A 19181-nucleotide genomic window follows, 5' to 3' on the forward strand; every position below is an offset into this window, starting at 1 on the left:
TCTCTTGGGGTGCTGGACCCACACTCTGCCCCAGGCCCTGCCCCCACTCCACTCCTTCCCCCAAGGCCTCACCCCACCCTGCCTCTTCCTGCCCCTTCTCCATCCCCGCCCCTCTTCTTCCCACCCCATTCTGCCCCCTCCCCCAAGCTCATCCCACCTTTGCTCCATCCCCCTCCCCCAGGGCCTCCTGCAGGCAACTGAACATCTGATCTGTGGTGGGCGGGTGACACTGGGAGGGAGGGGGAGGAGCTGATTGGTGAGGCCACTACACCCATAATTTTTTCTCATGGGTTCTCCAGCCCCGGAGCATCCACGGAGTCAGCGCCTATGGTGAAATAGCTAAGTTGACCTAACTTTTAAGTGTAGGACAGGCCTGATGGAGCCCCATGTTAAAATATCCCATAACCATGTGGTAGGGGACTCACCTGAAAGGTGGTAGATCCCAGCTCAAATCCCTTTTCCCCATCATGTGGAGAAGGGACTTGAACAGTGGGCATCTTTTACATCCCAGGTGAGTACCCTAACCACTGGACTGAAAGTTATCTGGAGCTCCTCCTCTCCCTATCCACCCTCCCCCCACAAAGAGAGAAATTTCCAAGCAGAGGGTGATGTCTTCCTGAAGCCCACACTTACCTCCAAGAGAGGAATGGGTCTTTGGATACACTCCTTGGCTTGGCACCTCCTATTGGCTAGCTTAGGTGAGGACTTGCCTAATGTGCTGGCTTTTGTAAACCCCATTGAAAGGTGCCTGTCTCTCTCTACTCGTTGTATACAGAGTCAAGGTGCTGAACTCAAGCTTTGTGAATCCCGGTAACTTTTCTAGATAACAAAAGTTAGGCATGGCAAGACTCAGGTCACCACTCCTAAATTCCTTTGTGATTCTAGCCCATTCTATATATATTCCTCCAAGCAGAAAAAACCTTTGGGTTATTAGAATTCAAAATCCACTGGCGGGGATAAAGATTGGAGGAGAAGGAGATGGGATCAAAATTCTTGTCAGGTTGTTTATTCTGTACCATACTGTAAATATAAACAATTGATCATTTACTTCCAGGAGTATCAACCTTGTAACACCAATCCCTGTCCAGAGCTGAAAAAGACCACCCCCTGGACTCCTTGGACTCCGGTCAATATCTCAGACAACGGTGGCCACTATGAACAACGATTCCGATACACTTGCAAGGCACGCTTGCCTGATCCAAATTTGCTAGAGGTGGGAAGACAAAGGATTGAAATGCGTTACTGTTCCAGTGATGGTACCAGCGGTTGCTCAACAGATGGTAAGCAGAGATAGTACAAGTGAATAATAGCACCTAGCAGACAATGGTATAACACAATCAAGTGGCTGGAAGTTGAATTCAGACTGGAATTAAGGTGTATGTTTTTAACAGTGAGATTAATCAGGAATTGGAACAATTTACCAAGTGTTTTGGTGAATTTTCCATCATTGTTAATTTTTCAATTAAGATTACACAGGATTGTTTATAGATATGCTTTAGTTCAAACAGGAATTAATTCAGAGTAATCCTATGGCTTGTATTTTATAGGAGGTCAGACAAGATGATCACACTGGTCATTTCTGGTCTTGGAATCTATGAACCTGCTAGAGAGATGGCTGTAGTTCCATTTTCCTGACAGAGTGAAGCTTTTTATCTTGCTGGTGTTTTTCATAACGTTACAGAGTTTAAGGCCAGAAGGGACCGCTGGATCATCTAATCTCACCTCCTGTATATCAGAGGTCACCAGCACTACCCAGTATCTACACACTAAACCCAACAACTGAAATTAGACCAAAGTATTACAGCCCACTGGAGGCTAGACTATTACGTGCCACAGGCAGAGAATAGTAGGACCAAGATGCCCCCGCCCCGTGCCTGGAACCCCCACAAAGGCAGGAATATGTTTAAGTGAGATATACCCAGATATTCATGGCAAGTGACCCACACCCATATGCTGCTGAAGAAGTTCAATGCCCCCTTTCCCCTCCGCCTCTCCCCCGGTCACTGTGAATCTTACCTGGGGGGAAATTCCTTGCTAACCCCACATAGGACAATAAGATAGACCCTGATCACCTGGGCAAAAACCAGACAGCCAAACACTTGTGAGAGAGAATGCTCAGTGTCACCTCAGAGTTCCAGCCCACCCCACCCAATGTCCCATCTCCAGCTGTGACCATACTGATGCTTCAGAGGAAGGAGATTTAAAAAAAAAAAAGCCCAGAATACATTTTGCGGGTGATCCCTTCCTGACACCTGTAGGTAGTTGGCCAAAGCCCTGAAGCATGAGGTTTTAGGAACATAGGACATAAACCAGAAGTGGGCCCCATGGCGGTTGAGCCCTTCATTTAGCCTCACAAACAACACCATCATACAGTCTCACTCATAAATTTGTCCAGCTCATTTCAGAAATGTTAACGAAAAGAAGGTAATTGATCACAACAGGTAAATTCGTTTCTGTTTTTTCAGGACTGGGCTTAATCTCTTAGGGTAACCCAGTATTTTTCCCCTCTGGCTGTAGGACTTGTTGGTGTTTGTTGGATGTTCTTTCTAATAATTAACCCATCACAGTGATAGCCATGAAACTGTAGAATAATTTTTGAGATTGCTCTGTCATCTCTTTCCTTCTGCTGTCCTTTTTTGGGAGAGATTCTGACAAATTCTGCTTTTATTTTATAAATATTTGGCTAGACTATAACACTGGTGATTAATGGAGCTTTTTACTGAATAATTAAAGAGCAATAGTTGTCTGCATGCTTATGACAATTAACTAAATAGATAATTTATGAAGTGGATAACTTCTGTTATTAATGTTTTATAGCATTGAGCTATCACCAGTATTTAAAGTTCTGTTTCCTACTACAAAGGAAAAATGACCTCCTCCAATGCTATTTTAGCTATAGATGCATTTTACATACAGAATTAATTCATACTAAATTATTTTTTTGCTTACCAGTAGCACTTAGTTATGAATAAACAATGTACCAAAATATATTTATTGTTCACTGGTATTCAGTGAACCCTAATTTTAAATGATTAGTTATGAGATTCTTAATTTCATTATTATTTATTAGTACTTATAAGAATACTTTCCACTTACATAGCCTTTTACATCTTTAAAATCTTTTAATGATTTGATTATTACAACACCCTTGTAAGATAAATAAGCATTAATAACTATAGTGAGTAAAAAAGTATTATCTGCATTGAATAGTTGATTGCAGTATTGTTATAACCATTGGTCCCAGGATATGAGACAGACAATGCAGGTGAGGTAATATCTTTTTTTGAATCAACTTCTGTTGGTAGAAGGTTCCAGGTTCTAGGAGCTCATTACAACAATTTGTGACACACCCTACTGTCTTCTAACCCTTCGTTGTCTGCTTCATTTTAAATGATCCTCTACAGCATGCATAAACCCCTTATGCTTAACAATTTGCCCCACCTTTTATTTAGCTTGGACACTCTGTGTACCTTCTCCAGGCCCGAGGAAGAGCTCTCTGAAGCTCAAAAGCTTGTCCGTTCCACCAGCAGAAGCTGGTCCAATAAAAGATATTACCTCACCCACCTTGTCTCTTTTGAACAGTTTAGGCATTGTGAAGTTTGATGACTCATGCAATGTCACAAAAGAGTAAGGGTCTGTGCTGAGATGAGTACTTGGGTCTGGAGTTCCTGGTTCCCAATCCTTTGCTCAGACAGCTAAACCAATGGTAGATCTTTGAAACCTCTGGTGAAGCCTAACTAAGAACACGTGGCTTCCTTGATAACTCAGATCATCTTTGCCTCCTTGAAAGAAGGCAAGATGTCAGATTACCTAAAAAACCCCCTATAGACTATAGAAGTCCAATTGACCCTGAATAATGTCCTTAATGCCACCATCAGTTATCATCTGGTCTCCAGCTCTCTCTTGCATCCAAACTCTCTCAGCATCTGTCCTCTGCTATCATGCAGTTTTCATCACAGGTTTCAGACCAGCATACAGCAGAGAAATGGCTTTGCTGGTGCTGATGCAGCCATCACCTTTTCCAGGCCCTAGACAAATATACACGTCTTTGTGCTGAAACTGCTAGATAACTCTGCAGCCTTCAACACTGTTGATCATCCGTCGTTGATGCCACATGTGAAATCTCACGTGGTTAAATCAAATAGTACTATGTTGGATCTGCTTATTCATACTAGACATAACACAGAGAGCATAACTTGGTCCTTGTCATACAAGTCCTATGCTGCATTGTCCTCCACGCCCAGTACTCTCTGTTCTTCTTCATTGTCTGCATGAGATCATCTTGACAGACTGTGATACACCACCGACTAAGGGGACTGGTATGAGGAGGGCACTTAGCTGTACATCTCCTTTTAAAGCGATTCCCAGTATTTCCCAACACTTGGAAGAAATCATCAGGTGAATGAAAAGCATATGTTTCGAGCACAGTCCTGGGAAGATGGAAGTGTTAGTTAAGATGCGGAGGAGCACTTTGAAGAATTTACCAGTGTTTTTGGACCTATGAAGAGCATCAAACCACTGTCAGGATGGTGAGGAACCTTGAGGTTTCCGCTAGTCCCCTCACAGCATCTGGACTAATGGCAAAAAACACATATTTCACCTTCACCTGACCAGGAGATGTTGATGGGAACTTAGCCACTGTGATCCATGCTTTTGATAACCTCCCGACTGAAATCTACGTGGGGGTGGACATAAGCAGTACAAAAGGATAGATGCTGGTACAGCATGCGTGGCATGCCTCGTAAGCAACAATGGCTGCTACAAACACATTTCACCTGCTTTTATTAGCTTGTCTAGTTTTCCATTCACTTCAGAGGAGAGTTCAAAGTCCTGGCCATAACTCAAAAGGTACCTAATGGATCAAGATAGAGTTACATCAGAGACTCTCTTACCACCACCTGTAATCACCATTTCCTGTAATCTCCAAAGATGGCTGCACTTACAGGGATGTTGTGGCTGACTAGGCCCATATAGAAGCAGAACATTTTTGGCAGCATGACCCCAGCTATGGAACATTTTGCCAGAAGAGACCAGACTAAACCCAATCTTAATATTAAGCAACCAGGGTAAAACACACCTTTTCCATAAAACCTTCTCCCAGTATCAATGTTGTTAACCACCCAAACAAAAATCCCACACACATCCTACAAGCTTTTCTGTACTGATGGGTCTGAGAGAAAAACACCTTTTTATTCCCCACCATGGGCTCTTTAATTTACCACAGAGCTATGCACTATAAGGAAACAAAGAGAGATCTGTAGATAGATGTACAGTTATTTCATGCAACTTCTGGCAGTACAGTCAATCACTGTGTCAGTGCCTGGAAATTACATCACCTTTGTCTCTTCCTTTAATTTGTGTGTACTAATGAAGGGAGAATTGTTGATATTGCTCTCTTGTGATTATATAATGCTTCTTAGCAACACCTGTTATGTGGAAGCTTGCTCACTACTTTTAATCATTGCATAAAATTAGGGCGAAAATTATCGGAAACAAACAAGTCAGTCATTTCAGTAAGAGAGTCTCTGGGAAACATTTAATTTCTGTATAATCCCCAAATCTGTTAATATTTCTAAAGTTACAGGAACAAACATCCCTGGAAGCCTGGTACTGCTTGCTTTAACCGTAACCTCAAAAAATAATTATTTCTAAAGGAAAGATATAATTTAGCCTTAATACTAATTTAGACTTGTCTCTCATGAGGAGAGACTGATTAAATAATAGTATTAGCCATGGAAGAGTGCCAGAGGATATCAACACCTTTTTTATTTTTAACTAAAGTCTGAATGTGAGAATGTCCTACCTCCAGGAGGAATAAAAGATGAAATGTTATATCTTTGGCTGTCTCATCAAAGCTAAGCTACGTTGCATCATGATAAGAAGAAAATTACTTTTTAAAGCTGTGAATGTTTGACTTTAATATAATAAATACCCCCTGCCCAAAATATTAGTGGAACTTTATGGTTATTTTTTTTAAAACAGAAAAAAGACAGAGAAATTAAAAAAACAAGGTTTTCATAATAATGTTAACTTTTTCTCATTGCACATTACCTGATTTGTCATTACATATGTAATCTTAAAATTGCTTTAATATTTGCCTTGCATATTATTGTTTAAATAGCATACTTAGGCTGTGAAGTTCACACCTAACTGATTAACATGTTCCTGGGGAGTAGCATATTCAACTTGCTCAGGTGACTATAGGTGGAAAAGGGTGAGTTTGATGATGTTCTGAATGAATTTTATTTACTTACATCCAAGCAGAAATTAACCACAGAAAAAAGACATACACTGTTGCACTTTGAAGGATTTTCTTGATAGTAGGTTAGAAAATAATGACTGTGTGGAGAATAAAGTATGTTTATTTTCAGTCTTTCTTCATTTCTTCATTTTTATGCTTCAACAGTATCTTCATCAAAAACACTTTGGAGATATCTGCAGAGAATGGTAGAACTGAAACATAGGTTTTGCCTTTTTTGTTATTGTTTCCTATTGTGGTTTAAAATCATTGCATTACTGTAATTTAGAAATGGTGCAGAATACTGGAGTTTCAGCTCCAGCTCATCGTATCTCATTGCAATGAATAAAAGTTGTTTGATTCAATGCATTTATTGCACCCATTTGCAGTGGTTTCTCATTACGCTCATTTGAAAAGACTTTTCAAGTTTGTTTATCCAAAAACATAAAAACTTTTAAAAGTATAAGTAGAAGCAGTTACTTCTGTCATATCTCCTACCAGAAGAACTAGTATCCTCCTTTCATCATCATCAAAGCATTCCCTTCCAGGGACAAAAAAGATCAAAGAAATAACAGTTTCAATTCCCAATACTGGGGTGGGCGGGCTGGGACTGTACTTTTATAACTACTGTAACTTTATACTGCTAAGAATTGTGCATTGGTCTATGTTATTGGGTTTGTTCTTATGTATTCTCATAGTTTTGTCATGGAGACAGTAACCAATACATATAGGAAGAAGGAAGGTCTCGAAAGGTACAGGATAGGGAGACAGGGGTCCTGGATTCTGTTGCTGATTTTGTTGTAAACATCTTGGGTGACCTAGGTGAGTCACACAACCTCTCGGTGCCTCAGTTTTTCTGACAGTGAAATGGAGATAATACTTGCCTATTTCACAGACGTGTTGTAAGGCTAAATTAATGTTTGTAATGCACAAGCAGATCCTTAAATGGAAGGTTCTGTACAAGTGAAAATTAGTATTATTTTTGAGCTTCTGCTAGGAGTTATATTTCTCATCCAAACATTTTCTGTAGATCACATTTCTTGTAATGTTCAGAAGGTAGTGATTACATTTCTTGTATAATTTCAAAGAATGCATTGAAGGGTAATAGTTCCCCAAAGTGAATAGCACCACCACCATCTCAAAATGCCCATGTCCGTCTTTACATAGAGTTGTCTTTTCAGAGGAGCTATGGTCACCATCCTATCCTGTTCCATCTTCAGGAGTTTGTCAGCTGGCTCACTCTTCTCTCCTGCGATGGCTGGTTGCCCATTTGTCCATTCTTCATCATGAGGAAGTGAGCAAGTATTTCATATACCAGGAAAGGTCTTCAAAGTAACCTATGCAGTAGGACTGGAACCCTTCTATTCCCAGCTCTGCCACTGCCCCTGTAATATCTTAGGAATTGTAGAAAATTGATAAGAGAAGTGTAGGGACATAAGAAGAAATTTACAGTCAGCAGAGTTAAGGACAATAAGAAGTTTTTTAAAGTATGTTAAGAACAAAAAGAATCCTAATAACAGTATTCGTCCATTACTAGATGGAAATGGTAGAATTATCAGTAATAATGCAGAAAAGGCAGAAATGTTTAATAAATATTTCTGGCTATGTTTGGGGAAAAAAACATGATGTAGTCATATCATATTATGATGAGACACTCTTTCCGTTCCCATAGTTACTCATGATGATGTTAAACAGTAGCTACAGTTAGACATTTTTAATCAGCAGGTCCAGATAACTTGCATCCAGGAGTTTTAAAAGAGCTGGCTAAACCATTAATGTTTATTTTCAATAAATCTTGGAACACTGGGGAAGTTCCAGAAGACTGGAAGAAAGTTAACGTTGTGCCACTTTTTAAAAGGGTCAGTGGGATGACCTGGGTAATTATAGGCCTCTCAACTTGACATAGATCCTGGCCAAGATCATGGAATAGCTGATACAGATGCCATTGATAAAAAATTAAAGGAGGGTAATATAATTAAAGCCAATCAGTATGGCTTTTGGAAAATAGATCCTGTCAAACTAACTTGATATCTTTTTTTATAAGATTAAAAGTTTGATTAATAAAGGTAATAGTGCTGATGCCATAGACTTAGACTTCTGTAATGCATTTGTCTTGATACTACATGGCATTTTTATTTAAAAACTAGAATGATATAAAATTATAAAATGATATAAAATTAACATGGCACACATTTAAATGGATTAAAAACAAGCTAATTGATAGGTCTAAAAATATAATTGTCAGTGGAGAGGGATCATTGAACGGGTGTGTTTCTAGTTAGTCCTGCAGGAATCAGTTCTTGGCCCTCTGCTATTTTAACATTTTTATTAATGATGTGGAAGAGAGCATAACATCATCACTAATAAAGTTTGTAGATGGCACAAGGACTGGGGCAGTGGTAAATAATTCAGAGGACAGGTCCCTGATTCAGAGCAATCTGGATCATTTGGTAAACTGGGCACAAGCAAACGATATACATTTTTATATGGCTAAATGTAAATGTGTACATCAAGGAACAAGGAATCTATCCTGGAGAGCAGTGATTCTGAAAAAGATTTGGGGATTGTGATGGATAATCAATTGATCATGAGTTCCCAGTGCAATTATGTGGTCTAAAGGGATCATGTGATTCTTGGATGCATAAAAAGGGGAATCTTGAGTAGGAGTAGAGAGGTTATGTTATCTCTGTATTTGGCAGTTGTGCAACTGCTGCTGGAATGCTGTGTCCGGTTCTGATGTCCACAATTCAAGAAGGGTGTTGATAAACTGGAGAAGGTTCAGAAAAGAGCCATGAGCATGATTAAAGGACTAGAAAACATCCCTTTTAGTAAGGAACTCAATTTATTTATCTTAACAAAGGGAAGGTTAATATGTCTATAATTACCTACATGGGTAACAAATACTTGATAATAGACTCTTCAGGCTAGCGGACAGAGGTATAACAAGATACAATGGCTGTAAGCTGAATCTAGACAAATTCAAACTGGAAATAAGGTATAAATTTGAATAGTGAGGGTCATTAACCATTGGAACAATTTACCAAGTGCAGTGGTGGATTCTCCATTACTGGAAATTTTAAAATCAAGATGAGATGTTTTTTCTAAAAGATATGCTTTAGTCCAAATACAAATTCATTCAGAGACATTCTTTGGTCTGTGTTATATATGAGGTCAGACTAGCTGACCACAACGGTCCCTTCTGGCCTTGAAATCTATGAAAAATGTGAGCCAGGTGCCCAGAATGTAATGCATCTCGCATAGATGCACAGTGTAAAAAGTAGGAATATGCTGGAATCGTGGAAAAATGTCACTCCCTTAATAATGTCATTGTGAAATAGTATCTTCACATTTACAAGGAGACAGATAATGCCTACTGTTTGCAGGAAACTGAATTAAAATATACAGCAGTGGCCAATAGTTGCACTCTAGTTAATTTCATTTTCTTATATTTCTGTATTATACTGTATGTCTATAATTCAAATTAACATGGTCAGTTGTTGTAATTTGTAGCCTTTGTCTAAAGGGAAAGCTCAACAAGACTGTGAATGGATGGGATTCACAAAGGGATTTAGGCACCCGACTCCTATTGGAATCAATGAGTTGGGCACCTAAATACCTTTGTGAATCCCACCCCCATATAAGTTGTTGTAAAGCTGTAGACAGAGTTCTAACTGTAACATATTCTTTTAACACCCTGGAAAGAATGAGAAACATGGCAATGTTAGCTGTTGCTAGAACTTCCCACTAAAACAGTTCTTTTGTACATTATTATGTTTGGGCACTAAGGTCCCTCTGAGGATTCACTTAAAGAATTTTTTCTGGCATTACTACAAGAAATCTGACGTGTTAATGCAAAAATGTGAAATAAGGTCACTCATTTCCCTTAAGACTGAAAATTCCCCCGCCTCAGAGTGATCTCCAGTTTGTTCTAATGCTATTGTAAAACGATACAGTGCTGCAACATTTTATCTAGAGAAATACTGACCAATGTAATCTAAATCAGAATAGCTCTGCCATGATTTATGCCTCTGTTAGCCCTTTGGTTGAAGTGGTACCATTTGGAATTCAGGGGTTGAAGTGTGTGTGGGGGTGGGGAGTTGTGGTACCCTCTTCTAAGCGCCATTCATCATGTGTATAAACCTGGCATTTCTCAGCTGGGCAACCTCATAAAGAAAGTCACTGATGGAGCTAGGAATTGAAGCAATATGCTTAACTTCCACACTGTTTCCCTATGCTCTCTACCATTCTGGATTCAAATCTGCATCAGGTTTCATAAAATCTGTTGATAATATCTTTGCACAATAGCAGCTGGTTCAGGGGAAGAAATAATAGTTCTCAGCAATTGCCCAGTAGAAGGATTTTATCCACAGCTTTGCGGATTTACTAATACTCTCTAACCAGCTGAGTTGAACAGTTTCTCATCACAAAATGAAGATAAAACCAAACCTATTTGTCTGTCAATGCATCATTTATTTCAATATTGGCCACTGTTATTGTGTACTGAATAAAAGTCTCTAAGGCCCCATCTATACTAGGAATATTGTAATTGTATTCAGTAGGGTGCATCACAAGTGCAGGTATAACAGTGTTACTAATGTTTGAAGCTCTGGTGGAGATGGGACATAGGTATTTTTAATACTATTTCAGCTAATCATGTCCAGGAGTTCATTGCAGCAGAACTGGTATAGCAGAGCAATTTGTGTAGACACAAGGCAAAATTGCAAGTGTCTTTAACCTAATTCAGCATGGATACTGTGGATGTATTGAACTGTTTGTGCTTCCATTGGTACAAAACAACTGTTTCAGTTAACAAACAGTTCATTGTGGACAGGGTTTCATACTGCAGCCAAAGATCTCATGCCCTAGCTTGGAGTGAAGCCCGCTGGACGCAGTGAATGTAGTGCTTGTTACAGTCCATTTGCTTAGGGTACTTGTATTAGTATGGTTTGAGTTTAAGATTACTAGAGGGCAACATCTCTTCAATCTCAGTTGTGACTCATAATATATTTTTATTAGTTGATTAAACGTACTTGTTACTACTTTAACACTATTTAACTCACCCAAAGAGAGTGAGCTTACAGCCTGAAGGTGAGTCTAGAGCCCGTTCTACTCTAGGAACATTTTTCAAAAATTTCCCAGTATTGATGACATGGTGCACCTTCACTTAGGTTAGCAGTATTGGGAGTCCTAGTGTAGACAAGTCCTAGCTCCTACAGCTGTTTTAAGCACCGTGTCATCTAGCCTGCTCAGAGTAGTTCTAATCAAACCAGTACTTAAAATGGTGGCAGCAGCCAATGATCCATCTACAGTAGGGCTCCCAATGATGCTAATATTAATAGAGGTGAACCATGTTAGTAATGCTGGGAAACTTCAGAAGAATTACCCTAATACAGTCAGAGGCTGATATCACTGCCATACATTGCAGATGTACACAGTCACTGAGCAGTTCTGCTACAGCTCATAGGATCAGAAGTTAAGTGCTATGCTGAGAACTTTTGAGGGAGTTCCTTCCCAGGCAGGATCTAGCCCTAAAGTGGATTGAAATGACCTTTAGAAGTGGTTCATCCAGGTGGGGATTGAGGCATATTTTGCAATGTTGCTGTTAGCAAGCTTCCACACCCATTGCCTACACTGTACCTTTTGAGTGTTTAATCTGGCACCTTTTCTCAGCACTAAATTCACTTTAAAAGATAACAGACAAGGAAAAAAGTTTAGAAAAGGTTTGAAACGTGTTTTCATTTTCCTGCTGGCTGATTTAACCAAGAAGCACACTGTTCTCATTGCATATGAGAATGGTTCACTTGCCATAGTCAGGTGTGTCTTAGCACTTCAGCTGAGTGAAGAAGAGTCTGAAAAGTGCCATTTTAAATGGGGAAAATACTTTTCCTCACAAAATGACTTTTTCATGGAAATTCATTACATTATTATTTGATTCTAAAATTTGAGCAGGGTTATCAGTATTGGTTCATTTCTACTGTGATGTAATGGCAGCTGCAGACACCATAGGAGGATTTATGGGATTTCTGTCAGGTAAGGTAGTGAAATAGAATTATGGGTTGTGTAGCCAAACGAGTACCAAAAATGTTTATTAAAAGATTAAGATTAAATATAAAGACAAAATGTTTGTTTTCAGGGTGATAGTCTTTAATCCCATGATCTGCTTTCAATCTTAATTCTTTAGGACTGTCAGGGGATTTCTTGCGTTCTGGACGATACTCCGCTCATACAATTAATGGAGCCTGGTCACCATGGACTCCATGGTCTCAGTGCAGTCGAGACTGCAGCAGAGGTATTCGCAACCGCAAACGTGTCTGCAACAATCCTGAGCCCAAATACGGGGGTCTTCCATGTCTGGGCCCATCTCTGGAGTACCAGGAATGCAACATCTTGCCTTGTCCAGGTAAGAGTCGAGAGATATCAATAAGGGGTATGGAAATGATATAGTTCACTTTCAAGTCCGTACTTTACAGTAGTAAAAATTATAAACTAGTTCAAATCATTTCCTCCTCAGCTCCTTTCCAGACAAACAAGTTAGCCCAACCAAAGTGAACTTAACAAAATAACTTTTGCTCTGTAAATTTCAGCAATGATTTGAAACCAGTGCTATATAAAGGGTACAGAAGACATGCATTCACGGTAACTGCCCATAGCAACTAAAACTAATTTATATTGCAAAAAGACCCTTTGACATTCAATCAGCACCAGTGTCAGATATGAGTGCTTTAATATATAAGGTACCATATGGAAATGTGATTTCTGAGCTGTTTCAACAGACCAAGTTGTTTTGCTGCCAGAAAGAGAGAATTTCTTTAGCGAAGCAGCCAATTAGATTTATAATGGATATAGACTAGAGACCAGATCCTCAGCTAGTGCAAATCAGTGTATCTTTATTGATTTCAGTATAGTGTAGCTATACTTTATTTACACTAGCTGAGACTTTGGCCCTACAGCTTTGAGAAATGTTCATGAGAAAGAAAAGGATAATCGTGTGAAACTGACCTGGTTCAGAATTGTCTTTCAAACTCAAAGCTTAGTTTTATCAAAGTAAGGTTTATGAACCTGTTGAGTGAATTTGTGACAGATTTTGAATGCAAGGCCCCAGGAAGTCTTGTGAGGTCCTGGACAGATAACAGGAAGAGATGGTATCTCAGGTTCACTGTAAATAGTGAGAGTTCGTTAGAAGAATCTTAAGCAGCTTTTTCATTGACAATTATTTTATGGTTCACTAAAAAGATATTAAAACCTAAATGAATATTTTTTCAGAGAGTGGATACAGATGTGCATCGTTATTGTATCTTCTGTATTTGGCAAGATTATTTGTTCCCTGATCTTCTCTCTCTCTTTCTCAAACAGAGGGGCCCCACATCAGGAGGATATGTAGAGAAGAGGGGTAGTGCTGGCTGCTCAGCATGCTTTCCTTCTTCGTTCACACCTGATATGGCTGTGGCATTATTCCCCTTTTAACCCTAAAGGAATTCCATGAGTGAATAATGTTGACCCAGTAAATAGTCTCTCAGGCTTTCCAACCCCGAGCCTCAGGTTGGGGGAAGAATTGTGGCTGAAGGAGATTGGAGAGAGGGCAAATCTGAATCTCTACACAGGGACGCCCAAGAGAGCTGAGAGCCAACAAATGGTTACAGCTGACAGATTCAGTGGACCAGGTCCAGTGAAGATTTTAGCAGCCTGGGGCATGTTTACTATGTGCTAACTGGCAACAGTTCTCTAGGGACCCCTACACTAGGTGGGTATAGCCAGAATGTGGAGCATCCCATTCACTTCTCCTCCCCACAGGTTGTCAGGAGGGAAGTGTACACCCACTCTGAGCTGCTCCTACTCAGGACTCCCCCAGGCCAAGGGAATCCCCGGCAGGGGACCTGTTTTCTGGTGATGCTGGTTTCCGATCGCTTTGCACTATATGAGCAGTGTAAAGGTAGCAGACAGGGCAGAATATTGATTGTGGCACCTTAATCTTCTTGAAATAAGATTTGGCCCTTAAATTGAAATGGTTGGACACCGTGAGGCAGAGCCTCAGCTGGTATAAATGGTCAGGCTCAACTGAAGTCAACAGAGCTATGGGAATTTATACTAACGGAGGACCTGCCCTCAGTGGGTGTAGAGACTTGTTCCAGGCTTATTTATAGTTTTTAATTTAAGTAAGCAAAATCTAAATAGGCATTTCAAAAATCAATCCAGATTCATAGTTTCATTACCATACAGTAATAACAGGAGAAAATATTCCTGTAAAATTAGACCAGGTTTGTTGTTTCCCCTTCACTGTTGGTTCTTAAAACAGAATTTTGGGTTGGATTTTTTTGAAATGGTGGCTTTTTTAAAGTGAAATATTTTATAAGGTTTCCAGAAATGGGACCTTTTTAACTTAGTAATTTTGCAATTATTTTTGGTAGAAATTGGTACAATCAGCAGAAAATGCAAGTTTTCCATAATATTAATATGAAGAGCATGATAGTGGTACTAGTATCTAAGACTGAGCCAGCATACACAGCTAAGCAAATCAGAAAGTGATGAAGTTATAAGGAACAACTAGTAGAGCTTGAAACTGACATTTTGGTTTCAATCAATCCCCATTGTTGCATCCCCATTGTTTCTACTTTTGAAAATGATTTTCAAGAACTGACAGAAGAAAGGGGGTAGTGGGCCCTGCTAAAGTAGGTATCTGATGTCCTAATATGTCTGATATCTTTTCTCAGTGATTTGTTTCCTTCTTGGCCACAAATTAAATTTGAATAAGTCTGCACAGCTTGAATGAAACATCTAAGTCTGTGGTGATTTGGGAGCAGATAGTGAATGATGTCATTCTGATGGGACTCAAAGAAATCCTTCTGGTTCTCCGTTACAGCTGATTCACAGCAGCTTGTCTTTATCAATAATTAAAATTAAATTTAAGGGTCCAAATCAGATCAGTCTGAAGGGGGAAAAAGAGAAACAGGTATATATAGTTGCTCTTTTCTTTGAACACGTGTGGTAGGGTGAGTAATGGTAATAAGATACAGCTCATCCAGAAGTTGGGCCTGATTGTACTTTCAGAGAGAGCGAGAGAGACAGGAGTATTTAATAGAAGTATAAAAAAGGTTTTTTTATGAGGTCAATGAGGTTTCATTAAAAAAATGAGGTTTTTTTAATGAAAGTCACAGAAAGCTAGTTTGTAGATAACAAATGCATGTGTCGGAGTGAAAGTCACTGTTTTGCAGAATATCTGAAATGATAGCCGCGAGGAGGTAAGTTTCATGCTGACTTCAGGATAAGCAGGTGAAGAAGTGACCGATATGGCAGGTGCAGGCCAGAGGAGGGAGCTTTGTATCTAGGATTGTCCAAGAACATAAGAACGGCCATACTGGGTCAGACCAAAGGTCCATCCAGCCCAGTATCCTGTCTTCCGATAGTGGCCAATGCCAAATGGCCCAGAGGGGATGAACAGAACAGGTAATCATCATGTGATCCATCCCCTGTCATTCATTTCCAGCTTCTGGCAAACAGAGGCTAGGGACACCATCCCTGCCCATCGTGAGTAATAGCCATTGATGGACCTATCCTCCATGAATTTATCTAGTTCTTTTCTGAACCCTGATACAGCCTTGGCCTTCACAACATCCGCTGGCAAGGAGTTACACAGGTTGACTGTGCATTGTGTGAAAAAATACTTCCTTTTGTTTGTTTTAAACCTGCTGCCTATGAATTAATTTGGTGACCCCTAGTTTTTGGGTTATGAGGAGTAAATAACATTTCCTTATTTACCTTCTCCACGGCGGTCATGATTTTATAGATCTCAATCACATCCCCCCTTAGTCATCTCTTTTCCGAGCTCAAGAGTCCCAGTTTCATTAATCTCTCGTCATATTGCAGCCGTTCCATACCCCTAATCATTTTTGTTGTCCTTTTCTGAACCTTTTCCAATTCCAATATATCTTTTTCCAGATGGGGCGACCACATCTGCACATAGTATACAAGATGTTGACGTACCATGGATTTATATAGAGGCAATATTTTCTGTCTTACTTATTTATCCCTTTCTTAATGATTCCCAACATTCTATTTGCTTTTTTGACTACCGCTGCACATTGAGTGGATGTTTGCAGAGAATCACTTCACAGTCACTTCAAGATCTCTTTCTTGAGTGCTAACAGCTAATTTAGACCCCATCATTTTATATGTATAGGTGGGATTATGTTTTCCAATGTGCATTACTTTGCATTTATCAACATTGAATTTCATCTGACATTTTGTTGCCCAGTCACCCAGTTATGAGAGTTCCTTTTGTAGCTCTTTGCAGTCTGCTTCGGTCTTAACTATCTTGAGTAGTTCTGTATCGTGCAAATTTTGCCACCTCACTGTTTTCGCCTTTTTCCAGATCATTTATGAATATGTTGAATGGGATTGGTTCCAGTACAGACCCGTGGGGACACCACTATTTACCTCTCTCCATTCTAAAACTGACCATTTATTTCTACCCTTTGTTTCCTATCTTTTAACCAGTTACCAATCCATGAGAGGACCTTCCCTCTTATCCCATGACTGCTTTCTTTGCTTAAGAGCCTTTGGTGAGGTACCTTGTCAAAGGCTTTCTGAAAATCTAAATACATTCTATCCACTGGATGCCCCTTTTCCACATGCTTGTTGACCCCCTCAAAGAATTCTAGTAGATTGATGAGGCATGATTTCCCTTTACAAAAACCATGTTGACTCTTCCCCAACAAATTATGTTCATCTATGTGTCTGACAATTTTGTTCTTTACTATAGTTTCAACCAGTTTGCCCGGTACTGAAGTCAGGCTTACTGGCCTGTAATTGCCGGGGTCACCTCTGAAGCCCTTTTTAAAAATTGGTGTCACATTAGCTATCCTCCAGTCATTAGGTACAGAAGCTGATTGAAATGATAGGTTACAGACTACAGTTAGTAGTCCTGCAGCTTCACATTTGAATTCCTTCAGAACTCTTGAGTAAATACCATCTGGTCCTGGTGACTTATTACTATTTAGTATATCAGTTTGTTCCAAAACCTTCTCTTATGACACCTCAATCTGGGATAGTTCCTCAGATTTGTCAGCAAAAAAGAATGGCTCAGGTTTGGGAATCTCCCTCACATCCTCAACTGTGAAGACAGATGCAAAGAATTCATTTAGTTTCTCTGCAATTGCCTTATCGTCCTTGAGTGCTCCTTTAGCATCTCGATTGCCCAGTGGCCACACTGGTTGTTTAGAAGGCTTCTTGCTTCTGATGTACTTAAAAAAAATTTTACTATTACTTTTTGACTCTTTGGCTAGCTGTTCTTCAAATTCTTTTTTGGCCTTCCTACTTATATTTTTACACTTCATTTGCCAGAGTTTATGCTCCTTTCTATTTTCCTCACTAGGATTTAACTTTCACTTTTTAAAGGATGCCTTTTTGCCTCTCACTGCTTCTCTTACTTTGTTATTTAGCCACAGTGGCTCTTTTTTGGTTCTCTTACTATGTTTTTTAATTTGGGGTATACATTTAAACTGAGCCTCTATTTTGGTGTCTTTAAAAAGTTTCCATGCAGCTTGCAGGGATTTTACTTTTGGTGCTGTACCTTTTAATTTCTGTTTAATTAACTTCCTCATTTTTGTGTATCCCCTACCCCCTTCTGAAATTAAATGCTACAGTTTGGGTCGCTGTGGTGTTTTCCGCACCACAGGGACATTAAATGTAATTATATTATGGTCGCTATTACCAAGCGGTCCAGCTATATTCACCTCTTGGACCTGATCCTGTGCTCCACTTAGAACTAAATGAAGAATTGCCTCTCCTATTATGGGTTCCAGGACTAGCTGCTCCAAGAAGCAGCCATTTAAGGTGTCAAGAAACTTTATCTCTGCATCCTGTTCTGAGGTGATATGTACCCAGTCAATATGGGGACAGTTGAAATTCCCCATTATTATTGAGTTCTTTATTTTTATAGCCTCTCTAATCTCCCTGAGCATTTCACAGTCACTGTCACCATCATAGAATCATAAAATATCAGGGTTGGAAGGGATCTCAGGAGGTCATCTAGTCCAACCCCCTGCAACTTTTCACTAGGAGGGTGGTGAAACACTGAAATGCGTTACCTAGAGAGGTGGTGGAATCTCCTTCCTTAGATATTTTTAAGGTCAGGCTTGACAAAGCCCTGGATGGGATGATTTAGTTGGGGATTGGTCCTGCTTTGAGCAGGGGTTGGACTAGATGACTTCCTGAGGTCCCTTCCAACCCTGATATTCTATGATTCTATGATTCTATGAACACATTCCAGTGCTTCACCACCCTCCTAATGAAAAAGTTTTTCCTAATGAAAAAGTTTTTCCCATTATCCAACCTAAACTTCCCCCACTGCAACTTGAGACCATTACTCCTTGTTCTGTCATCTGCTACCACTGAGAACAGTCTAGATCCATCCTCTTTGGAACCCCCTTTCAGGTAGTTGAAAGCAGCTATCAAATCCCCCCTCATTCTTCTCTTCTGCAGATTAAACAATCCCAGTTCCCTCAGCTTCTCCTCATAAGTCATGTGTTCCAGTCCCCTAATCATTTTTGTTGCCCTCCACTGGATGCTTTCCAATTTTTCCACATCCTTCTTGTAGTGTGGGGCCCAAAACTGGACACAGTACTCCAGATGAGGCCTCACCAATGTCGAATAGAGGGGAACGATCACATCACTTGATCTGCTGGCAGTGCCCCTACTTATACATCCCAAAATGCCGTTAGCCTTCTTGGCAACAAGGGCACACTGTTGACTCATATCCAGCTTCTCGTCCACTGTAACCCCTGGATCCTTTTCTGCAGAACTGCTGCCTAGCCATTCAGTCCTTAGTCTGTAGCGGCGCATGGGATTCTTCCATCCCAAGTGCAGGACTCTGCACTGGTCCTTGTTGAACCTCATCAGATTTCTTTTGGCCCAATCCTCTAATTTGTCTAGGGCCCTCTGTATCCTA

General features: G+C 40.0%; 1 protein-coding gene across 2 annotated transcripts in view; it reads left to right on the top strand.

Annotated features, from left to right (window-relative positions):
• Positions 1-19181, top strand: part of SEMA5A (semaphorin 5A) — a 616581-nt gene that overhangs the window by 553054 nt on the left and 44346 nt on the right. For both annotated transcript variants that reach the window (XM_007057800.4, XM_043540272.1), the window contains exons 16-17: positions 1055-1280; positions 12420-12638. In XM_007057800.4, coding sequence (XP_007057862.2) covers positions 1055-1280; positions 12420-12638 — 445 coding nt within the window. The remainder of the gene's footprint in view (positions 1-1054; positions 1281-12419; positions 12639-19181) is intronic.

This window comes from Chelonia mydas, chromosome 2 (assembly GCF_015237465.2).
Source record: "Chelonia mydas isolate rCheMyd1 chromosome 2, rCheMyd1.pri.v2, whole genome shotgun sequence".
NCBI lineage: Eukaryota > Metazoa > Chordata > Testudines > Cheloniidae > Chelonia > Chelonia mydas.